A 21,089-nucleotide genomic window follows, 5' to 3' on the forward strand; every position below is an offset into this window, starting at 1 on the left:
CATTCATTAAAAAGTATCATCATCAGGCACACATTAGTTGACACAACACTTCATGTTTTAATTTAATTAAATAACTTACAATGTAACACAATATTTATAATTAAATTAATCATTTTGTCTTTATTCATTAAAGTACACAATATCAGCGTCATATCATATGCATACGTGCAGTTATAATAGTCATTACAATTCAAGTCTTATCATAACTGGTAAAACCTGAACGCCAAAGAAAGAAAACATCGGTATTTTTTACTTCATTTTAGACAACATACAATATAACTCAACATTACTATGAAATACTATGGTAATGCCGTAAATGAGTCCTGCCTGTCGCGATATTACCTTCTCTGCCTTACCTTATAAAATAACATTTTGATCATAGTAAAATCTACAAATCGTTCCCAACAAAAGTATTGATAAGGTGTTTCCTCACAAAAGCGGTTTAGTGAAGCATCCACTCCATTGAAATCCATTCATATAAAACGACCTCTGCTCTCCTTTCCTTTCCTGCGTGTCACAACTCGATCCGTACTGTACTGTTCTCTGACTGTACCAAACAGTATAGAAGTTCTTTGACTGTACCCTGCGTACCAGTGTTAGCATTAGCCGTTACACTTTTTTGGCTATTCATAGATGCCACCTACGTCACTACAAATAGAACGCCGCCATATTTACGACCGACTCGCCCGGTATGGCCGCCCAAACTGCACATTTGAATGAGAGAGAGAGACAGAGATACCTGGAGAAAATTTCAATTTCCCCATCCTGAGAAAAGTGGATTCTGGGGGTGAAACCCGGTGAAACCGTGAAACCCCATAGACTCCCATTCATTCTGCACTCGCCTGCGAGCGCCCCCGCATGGACAGAGACGTGTTACTGCAGCCAGTCCAGAAACCGGAAGTAAACAGAGAGTGCTATTCTCTGTGGAAAGTCCCCTAGTTTCCAAAGTAGACGTCCATGCCAAATTAGGTGGAGCTTAAAAACCACTTGCTGAAAAGCCTAATTCTTTATTTATGACTAAGTTACTAACTTAGAACAAGACTTCGCTGTTGATTCCTGTGCCTTCGTTTTCTCTGGTAAGTAAATATTCTTTATTCTATATTCTATCTATATTCAAGTCAGATTTCAAGTTAGACCATACCATATACCACCCTTATTATGGGAGTGGGAAATAGGATTGTATGTAATTAGTCTATTAACAAATCAATCAAGAAATATCACAGGGGAAATTATTTTATGTTTTATTAATTTATTGTCAACCTTATTGAATGTTCTTTAATTGGTGAATCCTTCTGAAACTGGGTTGTGATTATTTAAAAACTGATAATTTTCATTATACAGAAATAATTAACACAATAATATTTCTCATTTTTATCTGTCATCATTGTCAACTCATGTCGTTCTATATTCTATATAATGAAAATAGATTTACTACAGAATAGTGATCCAATTTTAAGCTCCAAAAGAACAAAAAAATGCTTATAAGACTGAACATTTCAAGTTATTCACTAAAAATGTTCTCTTCTGCCACATAAGCTTATAATTTTGGTAATTTCTTCACACTTGGAATAGAGCACACAAATCATAGGGACCATGGTGCTTTATTACTTTCTCGACCTTGAGAACTCGTGGTCACTAAATAGCAGTATCAGCATTCTCCTAAACTTCTTTGTGTTCCACTGAAGAAAGTAGGTATTCTCTCTCTCTCTCTCTCTCTCTCTCACGCACGCACGCACACACACACACACACACACTGACAAGAAAACCAAGACGCAGAACATCCCATTATGTACACAAACATGAAGATTACTTCTCCCCCAAAAAAATATTTTAAGAAATATATTACAATTAGATCTGTTATACTTTAAATGCGTGACGGTTACTGTGTGACGTCACTTCCGCAATTCGCCCGCTGTGTAACTTACAGAAGAGAAGAAAGGACATTTTGTGGTGTTGAACAAAATTCGATTTTGTTCTTAGCATCGGTGAGTCTGTTTTTTTTTTTTACTCTTCGTTGGCCAAAAATCAAGATTTGATTATCTTAGAAGTGTTGTAGGTCTTGTTTTTGTCCTTTAAATAGAAAAAGTCTGGTATTACACCCAAATTACTTGGGCAAATGGCAGCGTAAAAAAAAAGAGACGACTGCCTTTTCCGTGACAACGATGCACAGGATTTCACCGGGTTTACCACGTATGGGTTGGAAACTTGTGGTCTGTGGAATGAGTCACATCAAGTTATTTGCTTTTTTGATTCGAGTCGAATACGGCAAAGATCACGGACATCAGAACAAAGGGTGGAATGTGGGAGTCATCGCCATCCAGTGGAAATGAATCAGCTAAAAAAAAAAAACTGGTTTTGTGTTATGATAAAAGCCAAGTTTTTATAAACTTATTTGATGTCAGAGAATGAAAATAAAGGAATCTCTTCTGTTTAGTAACTTTTATAATATGTTAATAGGTGGAAGGAACGAGGAAGTGACAGTTGCAGAAGCAGGAATTATCTGCTATTCTCTTCAATGATAAATCCAGCCAGCCAGGGGCAGTAGCCATGAAGTTAAGACTGTGTCCCCGTGAACCGGAAGTTGCAAACGACTTTTCTCCACGTATTTCCAAGTGAAAAGGAATATTGAACAGAGGGCAGGGTTTTACTCTAGCACTCCTCCTCTCCATCTCTGCTCATAGCAGACTAACGGTTTGAGGGGAGTGGTTAAGCGTTTTCAAACCAAGCCGTCAAACCTACGTCATCAGAAAAAGACGCCATTCCAGACCCGGAAGTAACTTTTCAGATTTTGATTAAAGATTACCATGGTAAAAAAAAATGTTTTTTATATTTACTTGCACGGATTAATTGTTCACCACAAGACTAGTAATATGCGCTAACAAAGTAAATAGGGTCAATTTTGATTTCATGGGGACTTTAAGAACTAGTCTGGCCAATTAGCAATTAGTTAGGGCTAATCTTTCTTACCTTGTGGATTCAAATTAGACCAATCTACCTTAGGACCAGTCTTGAAGTAAAAAAATGAGATGACTAACTTGAAAGACAAGTTCAGTTTCATTCTGACTTATTTATTATTACATTTTCATTTGTGATTTGTAGAGTCCTGCTGAAAACCCCTGATAGAAAAGTTTAACTCTACCCTTCATGTCTTTTGGGAAATTCAAGACATTAATTTAGACCTGTTCTCTGTGTTGTTTTCAGGTTCCTGCATCATAGAGGGAGGAAGGACATACCCCCTACGTCGACCTTCTATCTGTTCAGGAGTTCATTACATTTTTTAATAAGATTATGTGTTCTGTCATGGACGACTAGACACTAGTCATGGGATATCCAGCAGAGAGAAAGGCTTGAATGGACACACCCTGTGGTCACATTTTTATGTTAGATTTCTTATTGACCATATGTTACGCTCCAAAGCAACCACCGTTTTTCATTTAAAAATGTGTTTTGTTCAGTGTGGCTTTGGTGTATTTCTTAGTGATCCAGGATGAGTCTCAAAAGCTGCCGTGGAGGGATTTTATACGACTCATCTTGTTCATCTAACCAAGCTTGCGTTATGCATGACGTTATGTTCATGGAGTTTTAGTTCAAGGCACGTGTCACCAGTTCTGTGAAGAAACCCAGTTTTGTCCCCTGTGGTTAAGTCATGCTGTTAAGAACATGATTGATGAGGAATTTGGATTTTTTGTTTTTTCTCAAGGGGTTAGATGTTTATGTAATCTTGTTTGTCTTGCTCACATAGTTCATTCTCTGCACGCACACAGGGTATTACAATCAAGCCTTTCTCTCTGCTGGACATCCCTTTCTTTCTCTTTTTTTTTCAAATGGAAATTCTACAAAACAGTGCTTTCCTTCGTGGTTTGTGTCGCAACAGCTCCCCTGCGGATTTACAATATGATAATTCTTCTGAACTCTTTCGTATATCAACGTATGCCAAGTTCCCCACCACTGCGGCAGTGACAGAGAGGAGTCTTGCGCGAGCAGGGTTTTATTACACCGGAGTGGGCGATCGTGTCCAGTGTTTCCGCTGCAATGTGTCGGCCGACAACTGGCAGTCCGGCGACTGCCCTGCCGAGCGCCACAAACAGCTCTCTCCCAACTGCAGCTTCATCCAGAGTTTACCCGCCACCGCAAACCTCCTGTCGTCCTCTCACTCTGCCTTTTCCCCGCTTCGCAACGTAGCCATCCTACAGCTTTCCGCCCCTGCGACAGCCGTAACGTCGACCACCACGGCATCCGTTTCAGGCCAAACGGAGGAGCAGGTGGGTTACTTAAACATGGGATTCAGCAACCTGGCCCCCTCCAGTCCCATTTCCTCCCGTGGAGTGGAGGATATGTCTCACCAGCGACCTCCGGCTTGTCACAATCCTGGCATGCGTCGGGAACAGGAACGCCTTGACACCTTTCAGAATTGGACTCTTGCTACAGTAACTCCAGCCGAGCTTGCCAAAGCTGGTTTCTACTACCTTGGCCAGGGCGACAGAGTGGCTTGCTTCAGTTGTGGAGGCCAGCTTAGCAACTGGGAACCGGGAGATCGGGCAGTATCAGAGCACCAGAGGCATTACCCCAACTGCCGCTTCGTTCGAGGTGACCGTGCAGATAATGTACCTTTATCTGGTGGCGGCCTTTCCAATGTATCTAACTCGGCAATGCAACAGTGTGAAGAAAGGTTGCTCACATTTGTCAACTGGCCCTCAAGAATACCTGTTCGACCAGACCAATTGGCTAAGGCTGGTTTTTACTATGTTGGTAAGAGCCTTGGTCATATTATTAAAGTCATTCAAGGTCTAATTTTAGTGCTTAGATGCTCATGCTCACAATTATTTCTGTTTTGGTAGGTCGTAATGATGACGTGAAGTGCTTTTGTTGTGATGGTGGACTCAGATGTTGGGAGTCTGGTGATGATCCATGGGTAGAACATGCTAAGTGGTTTCCAAGGTAAATAAAAGAGGCTTTTGGAGTCGTTTTCTGTCCATTGATGGCATTATATTAATTATGCATTTATGTTCTTCTAGATGTGAATACCTGTTGCAAGAAAAGGGCCAAGAGTTTGTTCATCAGATTCAAGCAAGATTTCCAAGACTATTTGAACAGGTATATGAGAAATTCTGGGATCATTTGTTCTTTAAACGAAATGATGCAAACTGATGGATATCTTACCTAGTTCACATGTCTTACAGCTATTGACTAATGGAGACAGCAACTCAAGAGAATTTGTTGATCCACCTGGTAAGTTGTTTTCTAGTGATTTGGATTTTCACGTGATGCTCATTCTCCATATAAATTACACTGTATCTTTAGGCTTACTACCAGTGACAATTTTTTTTAAAGTGTTTTGTCTTTGAACATATCCTTGAAATTTAGCATTTCATGCTGTTTTATATTCATTAATTTTAGACAAGTTTACTTTGACTAAAGTAGATTCTAAATTTAGTTGACAAATTTAGTCAAATTTCATTGACTAGATCAACATTTGAGTTATTTTAACTGCCTGTGTAACTTTTATTACATTAATACTGACATAATATTATGTCAATGTTAATTTTAAAAGAATGTTCATCTCAATTGAATGATTTTTTTTTTTTTAAACGCATGTGTAGTTGTACACCTGGGTCCTGGAGAAGACCGTTCAGAAGATGCAGTGATGATGAACAATCCTGTGGTGAAGTCTGCTTTAGAGATGGGATTTGAGCGTGGCCTGGTGAAGCAAACTGTTCAGAGCAAAATTCTCGCAAGTGGAGAAAATTACAAAACCGTTCAAGAGTTGGTGTCTGATTTATTAAGTGCAGAAGATGAGAAGAGAGAGGAAGAGCGAGAGCTTCTTGCTGAAGAAATGGCATCAGGTATTTTTACAGAATAAGATTGGGTCTCATGACTCAAACGTTTTCATTCAATTGAATTAACTCTTATTGTGTTTCTTTACAGATGGTTTTACTTTTCTTAAAAAACATCATCTTGCCTTGTCACAGCGCCTAAAAAGTGTGCAGAGCTTAATGGACCATCTTCTAGAGGAGAACGTCATCTCACAGAAAGAGTATGACATTATTCGGAACTGCACCACAGTCAAGCAGCAGACAGGGCAGCTCATTGAGTTAGTCCTGTCGAAAGGAAATGCAGCAGCAGAGGTCTTCCGCAACTGGATCAAGAAGAATGATGTCTACCTGCTGAGAGAACTGATGGGTATGCGATATTTGTATCAGAAATGAGAAAAAGTGTGTGAATTTTCAGTGTTACATGTCGTTAGTCTGTGTGAAACTGCACGGCCAGTAGATAGGAACACTTGAATCACTTACAAAAAAAAAAAAAAAGGTGATGCCATTTATAAAGATCTTAAAATGAGCAGGGACAAATCCACATCAAACATATCACTACATTATATTGACAACCAATTTTTATTTTTTTGTTCTTACTGCAATTTCAGCCCAGACAAATGAAGCTGCATCACCGAGTCAAGATCTTTCAGGTATATTCAAACATGAGAAAAGGTTTTCTTTTGATTTTGCCCCTTTTTTATCTCTAGCCATCACACTAAGAAAATCAGTTAGATCCCACTCTGAAACAGAGAGTTTGTTTAAAGCAATTAACAGTGTCCATCATGTTCACAGACTTGCCTATGGAGGAACAGTTAAGAAGACTTCAAGAGGAGCGCACATGCAAAGTTTGCATGGATAAGGAAGTGAACATTGTCTTCATCCCCTGTGGTCACCTAGTTGTGTGCAAAGAATGTGCGCCTTCTCTGCGCAAGTGCCCCATATGTAGAGGATTGGTCAAAGGCACTGTCCGTACTTTCCTATCATAAAGTGAAGATATCCATCATACCAGTATCAGAAGTTACTTGTAAAAGTTGGATTTGCAAATTTACATTTAACTTACTGAATAAAAATACCCAAACAAATGTGTTACGTTTGATCTTTTTAACGTTTTGGACAAATGTACAAAAACGTTTGCATTTCAAGTTAGTTCTTATTAGCCTCTGTTGAATTTTATTTTAGATTAAAAATATTTACAGCATATATAAAAACACATCTGCACATTTAGTGTTTTAACAATTCATTAATATAAAACAATCATAAATAGTAGATGACTTGTTTTATATGTCCAGGTCTTGAAGGTTACCCCAGCTTGGACCCACTTTGACTTTAACTCTAAGCTTTACATATAATTTTACAACACACTCCATTTCTCGCTTCATAATCTGAGCAACCTGTAAAAAAAAAAATACAATTTGACTTGTCACCATTGAGCTTTTTTATATTCCATAGTAAATTTTCACGTGATGCTCATTCTCCATATAAATTACACTGTATCTTTAGGCTTACTACCAGTGACAATTTTTTTAAAAGTGTTTTGTCTTTGAACATATCCTTGAAATTTAGCATTTCATGCTGTTTTATATTCATTAATTTTAGACAAGTTTACTTTGACTAAAGTAGATTCTAAATTTAGTTGACAAATTTAGTCAAATTTCATTGACTAGATCAACATTTGAGTTATTTTAACTGCCTGTGTAACTTTTATTACATTAATACTGACATAATATTATGTCAATATTAATTTTAAAAGAATGTTCATCTCAATTGATATTTAAATGCATTATTCAGAAAGAATAGTCTTCTTAATTACCTGAATGACATCTTCCTCTGCAACCTCATAGATGAGTTCATCATGCAGCTGAAGTATAAAATAGCCTCCTCGAGACGGTCTGAACTGATTTCTGTGTCGACCACCTGAAAAAACATATTCAATTCACATCCTACATTTAAAAGTGAAAATGCTATAATATGAAGTGGGTCATACCCGATTTAACTAGAGGATGCCGATGTGATGTGGGCACTCCAGGAAACGCTGCTTCCAGTCTGCGCTGGATGTTGATGGTTGCTAATTTCACAATGTCAGCGGCAGAGCCCTGCACAGTTGTGTTCACTGCCTGTCGTTCTGCCTAAAAAGGAGGATCAAAATTAAACTCTTATTCCACACCAGATATATTCGAATGGCAGGCTCATGAAGACTTACGTGAGACTTTATGTACACATTTGAGTCCTTTATTCCAGGCAAGAAACGCTTCCTTCCGAGTAATGTCTTCACGTAACCATTTTTCCCACACTTCTGCACAGTTTCACGCAGAAAGTTCTGTATGCCTTAAAATGTAAGAAATTATGCTGTTATTATCATTACAGCCTTTTTTGACCAGAAAGCAATCGTACATTGTCAATTACCAGTGTATCTGGATTTAAACGTCTCGATGTAACAGGCAGCATCATTCTCCTCAATGCCCATTTGCTCTCCAAGTGACTTTGCTCCCATGCCATAGATTATTCCATAACAAATCTGTTAACAAAAATGTTACGATTTCAGTGACAACCAATAAAATTTCGGTCATTAACTATTAACTACTACTTTTGCATCATTAAACTCCTAATTACTGCTTATTAATAGCAAGTAAGGCAGTTAAGTTTAGGTATTGGGTAGGATTAAGGGATGTAGAATAAGGTTATGCAGAATAAAGCATTAATATGCGCTTTATAAGTACTAATAAACAGCCAATATCCTAGTAATATGCATGCTAATAAACAACTAGTTAATAGTAAGAATTGGACCCTAAACTAAAGTGTTACCAAAATTTCAATTAGCAGTTGCAAATGATTCAAATAGTGACTACTCTATAGTCTTTTACATTTTGAAAGACTAAATTAAAATGTAGCGAACCTGTTTGGCCTGTTGCCTCATATTATCATCAACCGAAGCAGGCTCCACCATTTTCCACTCAGCTGCTATGCTTTTAAACACATCTGCACCACTGTTGAGCACACTGAGAAGCCGTCTGTCTCGGGACAGGTGAGCCAAGATGCGAAGCTCCAACTGTGAGTAGTCAGCAGCCAGGATCAGACCTCCTGAAGACGTGTATAAGATTAAAACAGGGAGTGTTAATGTGGCATGAATCATTTTATATAAGCAAACAGATGTCCCTTTAAATTATGCTCTCTTGACCCAGACCCCTTGTCAATAAAGTTTCAAACCTGAAAAGGGAACAAAAGCATGCCTCATGCTGACAGAAAATGGCATCCCTTTATCTGGTGATTTGTCTGATACTTTTAAAAGGGGTGCCAATCGCTGGTTTATCTTTGATCGTTTCCCCCTGAAATCAATAAATAAACATATCATACAAATAAATGTGTTTTAAATGTGTAATGCTGGACATGTATGTATTTTTGTTATTTAGAAAAAAAAAAAAAAATCACTGTAACAATGTAAGACCGTACCACATCTTGCTTGCACCATTATTCTGTGATGGTTGACTTTCTTCTATAAGTGTTGGCATCTGAATTTCAAAATCTTTTGGGACATTCTGAATGTTTGGTTCAGTGAAGCTCACACGCCCTATGTGAGAAAAGCATTAAAATACTGTCTCGAGAAGACGCACACATAAAGTTCAAAGGTTATTTCTTCATGCTTCACACCTGTGGCAGTGTGAGACTGTGAGATTGGATGAATTCTGTCCATCTTCAGATGTGGGTGCCACTTCTTCTCTCTTTGCAAGGGGAAAACCACTTTTGTCAAAGCATTCGTGATCCTCCTCCACTCAAGAATAACACCTGGTAACTGATGCAATGGCTTGAGCTTTTCTAAAACATCCTGATGAAACAAGAAAAGAGTGCATTTAGGAAGTGCATAAATACCACAGATTTAAATGTTAGAAAAATCTGAGACTATGGAATGTACCTTGGTTGTGCTGAACTGTTTAGAAAGTTTGATACGCGCTCCCGGTCTTCTAGTGGAGCCCAGTGACTTCTTATTCTTTGGAGCATTTAAATCTCCATTGGGAGGAAGCTTCAACTCAAGAAACAACACCTATAACAGTTGAAATGGAGGATTATAGAAGTTTTTAGTTTTTCTTTTTACACAGGATAATGATTTTTTTTGCAGGAAAAGGTATAGGGGTTTTATTATTTTGAGTGGCGAGAAGGATAATAACCTCTGCAACATCCTCTGGACTGGTCAGAGAGAAGCTATGTCCTGCAAGCTGATAGGCTTGGGATTCAAGAGCACTTAGCTTGGCTTGCATCACATGTTTCTGAGCCTCACATTCAGCAACACTAAACCCAATTCCATTCAGCTCCAACAATGCCAGGCAGTATTGGGTGGGCATCTCCACTTTCTTGAATGAATCTGGCAATGAAAAGAACATGACATGAAATAATTAGTATCTATATCACTAACTTGAACAAAGACCTGTGGTGTCCAAACCTGCCACTGAAGGGCCACTTTCCCTGCAGAATTTAGTTCCAATCCTAAATAAAACACATCTGAACCAGCTAATCAAGGTTTTCAGGATTACTAAAATTTCTAAGCAAGTGTTTAGGGGCTATTTGGAGCTAAACTCTGCAGGACATTGGCCTTCCAGCAGCAGGATTGGATACCCCTGATATAGACAAATCGAGTTGCTAAAATGATGTTGGCTACCCAAGAAACCATCCTTTTCAAGAAGACAGTTGAGTTGCGTCATGACCCTGAAGACCAAAACAGACTCAACAGCAGCTCTATAACGTCCCGGGTGACTGGCATCTCCATAGATCCCTAAACTCTGCACACCCTGACCGGGACTAATTGCTTCCAACATCGGGAGATCCTCAGTAGTGAAGCTGGACACCATGTTGTGGAGGGTGCACTCTTTGGAGCTTGAATCCAGAAGCCAACATGCAATCTATTGAAGGACAAATAAGTGAATGTAGTTAGACATCCTACCCTATCAGATCCATCTTTGTGATTTCAATAATTAAAAAGATGGAGGGCATAGAAAATTGTACTCTATTCCATTCAACCTTTGGGTCTTCAAATGTGCCACGCATAGCAAGCTCACACGCCAGGAGAAGTGTCTTGTAGAGTTGAATAAAGTCATAAGTGACTATCACACTCGATTCTTTTTCCAAGCAGCACTGAATTTGCTTGAGTCGCTCCTCAACTGTAAGAGTCTCATCAAGAGGCGGTGGAGCTAAACTGGCACTTATATCTGTTTGGGGAAAGACAAGAGTAGCATTAGGTTTGGGGATAGCAGCATTCAATCGAGCAGGTTTCCTGAAGTTGGTAAATTTGTAAAGGTTTATTAGATTTAGTCCTTAGTCCACAAAGTTTACAATCACACATGTTTCATACCTGTGCCTGACAGCTCCTGTTGTAGAGATACAAAATAAGCATCTTTTGCACCCCAGCATACAGACATGCCAATGACAACAAGATCCTCATATCCTTTCAGAAGGAAGCCATCTTTTCTTTTGTTCCTCATTGGGGTAGTAGCTTCAAACATAGGATTACACAAGTTTATAAACTTATATGTATATTAAAATACTAAAAAATATAGGAAAACAAATTTCATCAAAACATCTTACGTTTTTTGAATTTTCCACCTATAACGGTATCAGGTTGCATTGAGGTTCTGTCTATCCTCTCACAGGCAACAGCAAGAGAAAATCTGTCCTTTGTTTTCCACTCCTTTAGAAATGTTTGGAAAAGCCTTTTATCGCTTGCCACATCGATTATGGAAAATGTTTCTGGACTGCAGGAGTTAGAAGCAGGTAATGGTGGACACTGAGAAAGTCTTGTAAAGCCCTCATCAGCCTGAGACTTGTCTAACTCTGATGCTGAGTTTCTCCTCAAACAAGATTGATAATCTTTCTGGTTACTGGACTTCGAATTTGGATCCAGTCCTGACCTGTTCTTGGTGACATTAAGAGGTGATTGTACAGCTGAGGTGGTCATTTTGACCCGTGGTGTTACTGGTTCAGAAACTGGTGTGGGAGGAACAACGTCATTCGGTGTCACTGGTTTGGCCTGGACTACCACAACATCTTCAGTTCTTACGCTTCTTAGACCTCTCTGCTCACTCTCATAGTTTGTTATTAGGGAGACAGCTTTTTCGACAAGAACAGCAGCTGCATTTGGTTCCACTACAGTTGAATTTGACTGCCCTAGAGGCTCAGATAAGGTTGAAAACTGATCAGACCATTTATCAAAAATGTCCTGCATTCCTGGGCTGATGTGAAATGATGAGCGGTTTAATTGACGTCTTTCAGATGAAACTTTTGGATGAGGCTCATTGTTTTGTGATACATGTAGTTCAGACACAATGTCATCTGTATAGCCGGGCTTCTCTGCGCCCAATCTTGGGCCATCACAAGCCTTGACAACATTGTTCATTTTATCAAGATACTGCTCTCCAATAAGAAGTGAATCTCCCCATTCTGAAAGGTTGAAAGATGATTCGCCCCATTGGATTGCTTCCTGATCCTCTGTTGACACAAGATCTCTCCTCTCCGGAATGAGTTCTGGAGAAGAGCCATTTGAATTAGCATGTGCTTCAATCACCTGCTCTTCCTTGTTCTCTCGATCCATTGCTGCCTCCTCCATGGCGTCCAAGATGGAGTTGTCATAGAGACTGTCAAACAGAAAGCTGCTGCTCCGGTTGAAGCTATTGTCAGTAATATGATCAGAGGACTCATGATTTTCCCCTTGCTCAGCAGGTTTATTTACATTTGATTCTTCTTCAGCAACTTGGTTACTGTAATTTAAAATATTCTCCAACTGGCTGTCAGTAAGTGAGATGTTATATTTTGGTTTGCCTTCGGTGGGCGGGCCATTCTCATAAGCTGATAAACATTCAACTGGGTCTTTGTTTTGTTTTTTAGATGCATGATTCTCATTTTCCAGGAAACATGACTGACTGACAACTTTCATCTTACTTGTTGAATCAACATAATTGTCCTGTTTATTTACTTTGAGAATGTTTAAATTACAATTGCCATGTGAAAATTCATCCCCTTGAAGCATTTTCTCAGTCTGTGTATCGAGTTGAAAACTATCACCAAACTCTTCCAATCCATTTGTGTACAAGTCAGGGGAGCTGAGCCTTTCAGAATGACGTGCTAAATCATTTTTAACTTTGGTATTCACATGTAAGCCACCTTCATTCTCAATTCTGCTGTTGAATTTCCTGAAAATGTGAGTTTCTCTCACAGAGAGAACTGTGACAGTTTCTCTAACAGTTTCTCGCTTTTCATTTTGAGTTTCATGGTAAACCTCTTTTGTACTCTGATTTGAATGTTTTGTTTTAGATGTGCACTTCTTTCCCCTACTTGAGGGGACTGCAGTGACATTTGTGACTTCCCCATCCTGTAGTGGAGCACATGAGTGAGAAATTGTTTTTGACTCTAAGTCTTGGTTCAGTTCAGCAATTGAAGACTGGAGTTTCATCTTGTCTTTATCTATTCTACAGTCAGTTTCAGGTTCATAAGAGCAAAGCTCTTCAGCTTTTGACATTAGTTTAGGGTTTTTTGCGATCTGAGTTGCCGTTTTTGCTCCATTGACTGTGGGTACTGCTTCAGCATCTGTAAGATTCATCCTTCTGCGTTTTGAAACTGGACTTACACAATGTTCGTCACTTCCAGCGATCCAGGTACTTTTTAGACAGGAATTATGTCCGGAGCTCCTTTGAAGTGATTTTGAAGAACAATCCGATGACCCAGCTGTCTGGTTATTCTGACAGCCCTTATCTTTGGCATTTATTGATTTGAGAACTTTATCCAGTACACTTGATTGCTGTTCACAATTCTTAGCAGGCTGACACTCGGCAGATGATACAACATTATCCATTGTTTTTTCTGAACTTGTAGTGAACTCTAATGGCCTCAAAGGAGGATGGGAACTAATGTCAGCACTTTTATCCACCAACATCTGTTCGGCCCCATTCGGATTTACATTTTCACCCTCTTCATGTTCTGGGTTCCTTGACGTGGACTGTAGAGGTTTTGTGTTGGATGATTCCTCAGGGGAACGGGAATCTGGCTGGATCTTTGTTGAGAGGGAAGCTGGGTTCCATTCCACCCCAAGAAGAGCCAAATCCTGCTGGAGGAGCAGACGGGCCTCAGCCACGATCTGCTGAGCAGCTTCCCTTTCAGTCAAGGCCTTTTTCCCACTGACCCAGATGCAGCGCATGTTCTTGCGTTCTTGAGCCTCCACCTCGCTCTCATCCACCGCCTGCCTGGAGCTACAGAGATTCAAATTAACACTGTATGACTTAAATATAGGAATGAACCAGTATTAACATTCTGGCCAAAACGATAAACTGATCATTATTTTCATGTTATGGATGCCAACCAAAACAAGATAGTTTAACACCCAACTAAATAAAAAATAAAACGCTAAAAATCAGTCATTTTAAATGCTACAAGTGAATTTAGGCATACCAACATTGTAATGTACCGTATGAAACATGGATATTCCCAAAGATATTTCCTACAGATTATATTTAAGAGTGTTATTTAATTTTTAGTGATTTTAAAGATTAACTTAAATTGACTGTTCGATGACGGCAACGTTTCATTACCTTTTGAAAGGGATAGCTTTCCTGAGGGCCTTCTCCACCTCTGTAACATCAGCTCTGGCCAACTCTGCCACAGTGACAAGTCCAGAGCTGTAGAGTGTACGTGCCCTCGAGGCGTTTAGTAAAGAAATACGAACCAGATCACACAACTCCCTCTGGACTCCAAAACTCAGACGACTCTGGAACTGGGACAGAAGCAGCTCTAGGTTGTGCCAACCGAGTCGGTTACAGAAGACCGTAACCATACCTGGAAAAAAATTGCCAAATTTTTTACTTTGCCATTAATCTCATAAAGATAAGCATGTAAGCCTCAGTGTAAAAAAAGTAACGGCAACTTTATTTTTCGCTTATTATAATGAATTATTTTCTATAATAATAAATAAATATGTAAAAATATTGTTATAATGTATTTCTTTTTTAAAACTTTATCTCACTTCCTATTTAAAATTTTATCTCAATTATGTATATTTTAACTGTGACTCAGAATCAAGCTTCCAGAGCTATGCCTGCATCAATGTACCTGCATATGTTGAGGCAGACTGCTGAAGTGACTGAAGCTGTCCTCGGCTACAGCCATACTTCTTTGCAACAGCTCCAAGTGGTTCTTCGCTTACCAGGTCAAGGAGAACTAATGTTGTGAAAAAACTGCATGACAAAAATGTACACATTAACATTCTGCGACTTAACTGTAAACAGAAATTAGATGAAGGACTCAAAATTCAAAAAATACAACACCGTTTGTGAATAGCCATTTGTCTTCGTTGCTTCTCTGTTTTAGCAATTAATTTGCCACTAACAGAACGGGCCAGGAAACCTTCTTGAATGCCCACCATCTCAGCCACCCGCTTCATCGCAGAAGGTAATTGCTCCCACAAACAGAAGAACTGGTACCAGTCTATTGTCGTCCAGTCCACATACACAGGTGTTATCTTAGAAATGCATGGCATGATTTTGTTAATAACCCATATTTTTATATTAAGTGTTCTTTAACTATGATAAACTGAAGTGTTTTGTCTACCTGGTAGAGTATATGGAGATCATTTTCCAACACAAATCCTTTCATTGCTCTCTGAAGATCTGCAAAAATGCCCAGGGCTTCTGGGGGTGATAAAGATGAGGACAGAGTCGCAGAACCCAGATGCGTGGGGCAGTACCTCTCCACTGTGAGACGGACAGTTATCAAATGATCAAAATGTCAACATCCATCACACACCACACAAAAATATTGTCAGATTTTTTTTTCATATCCTTAGTTTTGTTACCATCTCCCTCCTTCTGTATATGTATGAACTCATTGTCCATCAGCCACTCTATGCAGGCCTCAATAGCCCCTTTGCTTCGAGTTTCTGATTCAGCTCCTTCCTGATGTGGCTGTTCGGTTGCCATGCTGGTTGCCAGCAGAGTGCAGGAAGCATACATCCTCACATCCTGTGGTGAGCTGGCAACTCCTCCGACAATGATCTTCAAAGTAATGAAATAAAATCCTGTACATACTCATCCAAGACAGTTTCATACAACAAACTATGAGGAGCAAGACCATCATACCTCCAGGATGGCCCTGAGCATGCTGGTAGTGACGCCCTCTCCCTCTTGCTTCACCAGGCAGCTGCTGATAGGCCTGAGAGAGCCCTGGATAAGGCTCGTCCCCTTTGCACGTTCAGCCTCTTTACAGACCAACACACTCTCACCTGAGTAACACACATAGATCATTACATCACTAATAACTCTCATTTATTATTTATTATATACACTACCATTCAAAAAAGTTGGGGTTACTAAGATAAAAAATACAACAAATAAATTTATATTCAGCAAGGAAGCATTAAACTGTTCAAATCCGACAGTAAAGACATTTATGTTACAAAAGATTTATATTAGGGCTGTCAAACGATTAATCACGATTAATCGCATCCAAAATAAAAGTTTGTGTTTACATAATATATGTGTGTGTATGGAGTATAATTATTTTCTATATATAAATACACACACATGCATATATATTTAAGAAAAATGTGTTATTTATATATAAAATATTTATATATAATATAAATATATATACACAGTATATACATGCAAATATTTGCACAGTGGACACAATTTCAGACCCCTCCATGATTTCCAAGTGAGAGAACTTGCAAAATAGCAGGGTGTTCAAATACTTATTTTCCTCACTGTATTATAATATGTTATAATGTTATATTATACAAAAATATAATATAATATATAAATGCAATTTAATAAATCTGTAGCACTCACCCATGGTGTCCACTCCTTTACGGCCTGCCCGTCCCACCATCTGCTTATAGGTGAGGATGTCCAGCAAATGACCATTGAAAACAGGAGTTCTGATAATCACACGTCGAGCGGGCAGATTCACACCAGACGACAATGTGGAGGTGGCCGCTAACACCCTAATGTAGCCTTGACGAAAAGCTCCTTCCAGAATATCCCGCTCATCGAACGTCAAACCTGAAACAAAGTTTTCAAGGGTTTTACGGAATGTCCTCATCTTTAAAAAAAAAAGAAAGAAAGCTTTTTACACTTTTTATTATCATTTGAATATTTTTTTTATTGTTTCATTTAATTATTTCTATTTTATTTTTATTTAATTTTGTTTCATCGTTTTGTAAAACTTTTTTAAAACTGAAATAATGGTTAATAAAGGATTAGAAAAACTTTTTTAAAAATGTGTATTTACTTCAATTAAATCAATGTAAGGTTAGCATCAAAGCACATGTACCTGCATGGTGGAAGGCCACCCCCCAGGGAACAGTCCGCTGAAGGACCTGATCTAATCCTGCAGGAGTGCGCTTGAGCTGCGCTACTACATCCTGGAGACCGTCCTGCTTCAGAGATATACTTTGCACTCCAGAGCCTGACTGCATTTCTGTAAAAGAAAACATTGTTAAAGCATAATACATTATCTCGATAGTAAAATATCTACAAATTCCCATATCTGTAAACCTTTGTGATGAAGATTGTAAAACTCTCTGCCAATGGTATCTGCTAGTTTCTCACACCAGTTCTTTGAAGGGCAGAACAGCAGTGCAGAGTGTCCGTCCCGCACTGTCTCAAAGCAGAGGCTGACAATGTGGTCATCATCTCCCTATGGACGGAAGAACATCTTATCTAATACTTAGAGAATATTCATATCTAAACATTAGCTAGTAGAGTTTATAAATATGCCAACAAATATGTCAAACTCAGACCTTAACTGGAAGAGCTGGGCTGAACTGTCTGACCAGGTTCAGAGATCCGTCATAGACATTTGTGCCAATCTTGACCCACTCCATCAATGGCACAGGACGATAGTTAGTACTATACAGCTCAGCATTCAACCAGCGGGCAAGAAGGTCCAAGTTTGGCAGCGTGGCACTCATACCAATAATTTGGACACCAGGAGAGGTACTTTGACCAGAGTCCCTTAAAATAGAGAAGATGTTGACCTTCACCATAAAATCTAGATTATGATTATCAGGACCATTGCTGAAGGAATTTTACATTACATTATGACATACCTTGCTGAGTTTTTTTGGGCAATGTATTGGATTTTCGTCAGCAAAAGTTCCAACAGATATCCACGACCAGAGTCCCCAAGCATGTGCAGCTCATCGACCACAACAATTCCTGCAATTTGGGTGAACATTTACTTCCATAAGAGCACCTGACAGAAGGTTAATAGGTAAGGAAAGGTCATTATTTTACCAAGTAGATCCAATTTGTCTTCTTCAATGAGCCTGTTGATGAGTCCATTAGCTTTCTCTATTGTGCAAATAGCGACATCCAGAGCTGAAAACCCACCAGCTGCTGAAGTGTTACCCATATACCCCTCCACTCTGACCCCTGCCTCCTGAAATACATTCTGGGTGAAAATGGCAAGTATAATATTAGCAAATCTCATCAACAAAAATACAAGATGTAGACTGTCAGATGTATTAACTTCAGAAATATATGTACATGCTGTAGTGTATATAGTACTACAGTCATAGTTGAAGAAAAATACAATAAATGATTAGTGGGCCAACTGACATAGTTGACAATTATATATGCACTCAAGAAAAGGAAACCAACCTGTAGATAAAACATCTTCTCTCGTGCCACAGACACGAAAGGAAGAATGAACATGGCCTTCTGTCTTGTTTCCAAAACTCTCTTCAAGATTAACAACTCAGAAACCAAAGTTTTCCCTGCACTGGTTGGAGCTAAAAAAAGAACATTTAAAATGTTTAAAACTGGGTGAAAAATATCACATAACTACAGATATTCTAGAAAAATAGCATATAACTACAAGTAGTATATGAAGAGTTCAGATGCAAAAGCCTCTAAGTGCCATCTGAAATTGTCATTTAAGTGAAATTACTGAACTTAAATATACGAGCTTGATAAAAATGATCATTCTAGAAGAAAATTTCAGATGGCACGTAGAGGCTTTTGCATCTGAACTCTTCATATATTTTGTATTTGATGCAGGTCCAGCTGGTTCCTAGGAGAATAGGATTAAGGACAAATAAAGCATTTTATGGCCAACAAGACGAAGAAAAAACAGTTATTTACCAGAATACACCAGGTTCTGGCCCTCCAAGACTTTGCCCAAGGTCAGACACTCAGCCTGCCACTCAAACATCCTCTGAACGCCAAGACTCTGGTACTTTTCCAGAACAGGCTTAGGGAGACCCCAACTGGAGAGCATAAGCTTGTCTGACTGATTGGCAGGACGTCCCATATGGATGCTTTCTGCTGTTTGGGATTATTATTATTATTAAATATTATTATTATGCAATAATTATAGTTTTGAAGAGTTAAATGCCACTCAAACTTAAACGGTTCTAAAGTTTGGAGTCAGTAACTTTCTTTTTTTTTAAATAAAGTAATACTTTTACTCAGCCAGGACAAATTAAATTGACAAATTAAAGTGACAGGAAAGACATTTATAGTATTACAAAATATGCCTATTTTGAATGGTGAAATTAGACAAAACTTCCAGTAAGTGAAAATCTGAATACTTTACCAAATGGTGATCAAATAGTGACATCTGCCATGCAATAGTGAATAATTCTATGTACCTGCATCTGGAAGTGTAGCATCACCGAGGACACTAAGATCCAGTCCAGGAGGAGGAGTCAGCACAGAGACCGAAAGGTTTTTTATTGGTCTCTTCTGCAACATGGATCGCTCTTTAGCAGCAGCCATATGTGACGGACTGAACAAAATGTAATCGTTGGAAGTACTAACAGAGTCATTTGGCCTGGCATCTCTTCTGAACTTTAACTTTTGCTTGTTATTTGCTACTTTAGATTTATTTTTCATGGAGTTCAGGATCTTTTGAGGTGAAGAATATTCCCTGTCACATTTCAACTCACGGCCACGGGCCCGTCCTCCTGCTTCAGTCTTTTTGGTTTCACTGAACAAAAGTTTTTGAGCCAAATCCCTCCAATCATTCTCTTTTTTGGCTTGTGTTCTGGTTCTTTTGCGCTCTGATGGTGACCACGCTGACCCTGGACTTGAAGGGCTGATATTTTCTGCATTTTGTACTTGCTGCTCACATATATTTTGTGGCAAGTCACAGTTTTTCTTAAGTGATGCCGATTCAGTTGAACGTTGAATATTTTCACCTTTCTTGAATTTCAAGACTTCTGGACCCAGTTCATCAATGGCTTGTAAAAGATCCTCATCCATAGCCAGAGTGGAGTCTCCTGGCATCCATTGCTTATTCTGCATTTGCTTTTAAAAAGATAATGTTAATTTTTACACTTAATGTAACAAAGATTATCAGTGTAATATTATTAAATAAAATAGTTAAAAACATACAGTTGGCTCATTACATCTTCTCTTCTCAGATATATCTGTTGCAGAGGAACATGCCTGCAGGTGACTTGATTGTCTATGTGTTGGTTTCTCATCTGCAAGAACTAAGCTACATGAAAAACTAAAAGTTAGTGACAACAGTATTTTCATTTCACAACTGACAAAACAATTTACAAAAGCGCAAACAAGCACTATTCCTGAGGAAATAGGTTATATTTATCTAGAAACTCAATAATAAATAGTTCTGTTATTTAAACACCATTGTTTTCAATGGGCACTCAAACAATGTCTCGCTTATTTATTTGTGTACATTAAACAAAGTTCTTCTAAGGGTTAAAATTAAACAGTGAAACATTCAAAGCTCCATGTCAGCCAAGTTTGTAAACGTAACCACAGAAACGTACACAATCAATAGAAGCACAACACAGTTTCAGATGACATCTTACCCTTTTGTCTTTACAATACGATGCTGTCCCAAATAAATCTTTCTTGTCGTTGAAGTAGTCATCACATAAAAAAAATGAAATGGCTGTAAACTAATGCCTTCACATACAATGCTTTGGTCGAATAAAAATTAAAACGTCAAATCAATATTTTGTTACGGTAGCTGTTGTGTTGCTACCTCTCGTCGCTCCACATTAAACAAACTCATGTTATTGAATCTGGCATTTCTCTCGTGATTCCAGCCAGTTGAGCTGACATATTTCAGATTTCCTTATTATTATGAGTTATTTACATAACACCATCGCAAACCATTAAAAAGAGTAATATTTCATTTGTCATTTCATTTCAGCCATTTAAAATACGTTCGTGTAAAGGCATATTTAATAACAGTTCTAAGAAATCAAAACAGGGTAAAGGAAAACAACAAACAACCAAATCAAAGAGCCCGCGGTGTTTTCTCACAGTT

The 21,089-nt window shown here is 38.6% G+C and overlaps 2 protein-coding genes across 5 annotated transcripts; one reads left to right on the plus strand and one right to left on the minus strand.

Moving 5' to 3' along the window:
• Positions 1 to 971: 971 nt before the first annotated feature.
• On the plus strand, positions 972 to 7,208 carry birc2 (baculoviral IAP repeat containing 2). 4 transcript variants are annotated; one of them, XM_079898445.1, is made up of 9 exons: positions 972 to 1,076; positions 3,202 to 4,749; positions 4,839 to 4,938; positions 5,016 to 5,094; positions 5,181 to 5,229; positions 5,601 to 5,843; positions 5,926 to 6,180; positions 6,422 to 6,463; positions 6,606 to 7,208. In XM_079898445.1, exons 2-9 carry the CDS (start codon positions 3,825 to 3,827, stop codon positions 6,797 to 6,799), a joined length of 1,887 nt encoding a protein of 628 aa, XP_079754571.1. In that variant the 5' UTR covers positions 972 to 1,076; positions 3,202 to 3,824; the 3' UTR covers positions 6,800 to 7,208. The 4 variants fall into 4 exon arrangements, with proteins under 4 accessions (XP_079754571.1, XP_079754573.1, XP_079754572.1 ...); XM_079898446.1 differs by lacking the exon at positions 972 to 1,076 and adding an exon at positions 1,753 to 1,985; XM_079898447.1 differs by lacking the exon at positions 6,422 to 6,463 and having other exon boundaries at positions 6,606 to 6,887.
• On the minus strand, positions 6,681 to 21,083 carry polq (polymerase (DNA directed), theta). The gene is made up of 32 exons (XM_079898444.1): positions 20,626 to 21,083; positions 20,183 to 20,288; positions 19,438 to 20,095; positions 18,929 to 19,108; positions 18,446 to 18,576; positions 18,080 to 18,236; positions 17,893 to 18,001; positions 17,584 to 17,797; positions 17,339 to 17,480; positions 17,115 to 17,261; positions 16,631 to 16,843; positions 15,920 to 16,062; positions 15,637 to 15,835; positions 15,393 to 15,535; positions 15,110 to 15,303; positions 14,895 to 15,019; positions 14,378 to 14,621; positions 11,385 to 14,038; positions 11,152 to 11,292; positions 10,821 to 11,008; positions 10,462 to 10,702; positions 9,974 to 10,167; positions 9,721 to 9,849; positions 9,459 to 9,633; positions 9,261 to 9,378; positions 9,018 to 9,136; positions 8,707 to 8,891; positions 8,217 to 8,328; positions 8,014 to 8,138; positions 7,798 to 7,939; positions 7,624 to 7,727; positions 6,681 to 7,204 (listed from the first exon to the last, which is right to left on the minus strand). Exons 1-32 carry the CDS (start codon positions 20,685 to 20,687, stop codon positions 7,091 to 7,093), a joined length of 7,908 nt encoding a protein of 2,635 aa, XP_079754570.1. The 5' UTR covers positions 20,688 to 21,083; the 3' UTR covers positions 6,681 to 7,090.
• Positions 21,084 to 21,089: the final 6 nt, after the last annotated feature.

This window comes from Squalius cephalus (assembly GCF_949319135.1).
Source record: "Squalius cephalus genome assembly, chromosome: 17".
Lineage (NCBI taxonomy): Eukaryota > Metazoa > Chordata > Actinopteri > Cypriniformes > Leuciscidae > Squalius > Squalius cephalus.

Excerpts from the sequence above, each read along its gene's own strand:
- polq (XM_079898444.1), bottom strand. The coding sequence starts at position 20,687 with ATGACTACTTCAACGACAAGAAAGATTTATTTGGGACAGCATCGTATT. Across the intron at positions 20,096-20,182 it reads GAAGATGTAATGAGCCAACT|CAAATGCAGAATAAGCAATG; the intron begins GTATGTTTTTAA and ends TCTTTTTAAAAG. Across the intron at positions 7,940-8,013 it reads ATGTGTACATAAAGTCTCAC|GCAGAACGACAGGCAGTGAA; the intron begins GTAAGTCTTCAT and ends CCTCCTTTTTAG.
- birc2 (XM_079898445.1), top strand. The coding sequence starts at position 3,825 with ATGGAAATTCTACAAAACAGTGCTTTCCTTCGTGGTTTGTGTCGCAAC. Across the intron at positions 5,230-5,600 it reads AGAATTTGTTGATCCACCTG|TTGTACACCTGGGTCCTGGA; the intron begins GTAAGTTGTTTT and ends ACGCATGTGTAG. Across the intron at positions 6,464-6,605 it reads ACCGAGTCAAGATCTTTCAG|ACTTGCCTATGGAGGAACAG; the intron begins GTATATTCAAAC and ends TCATGTTCACAG.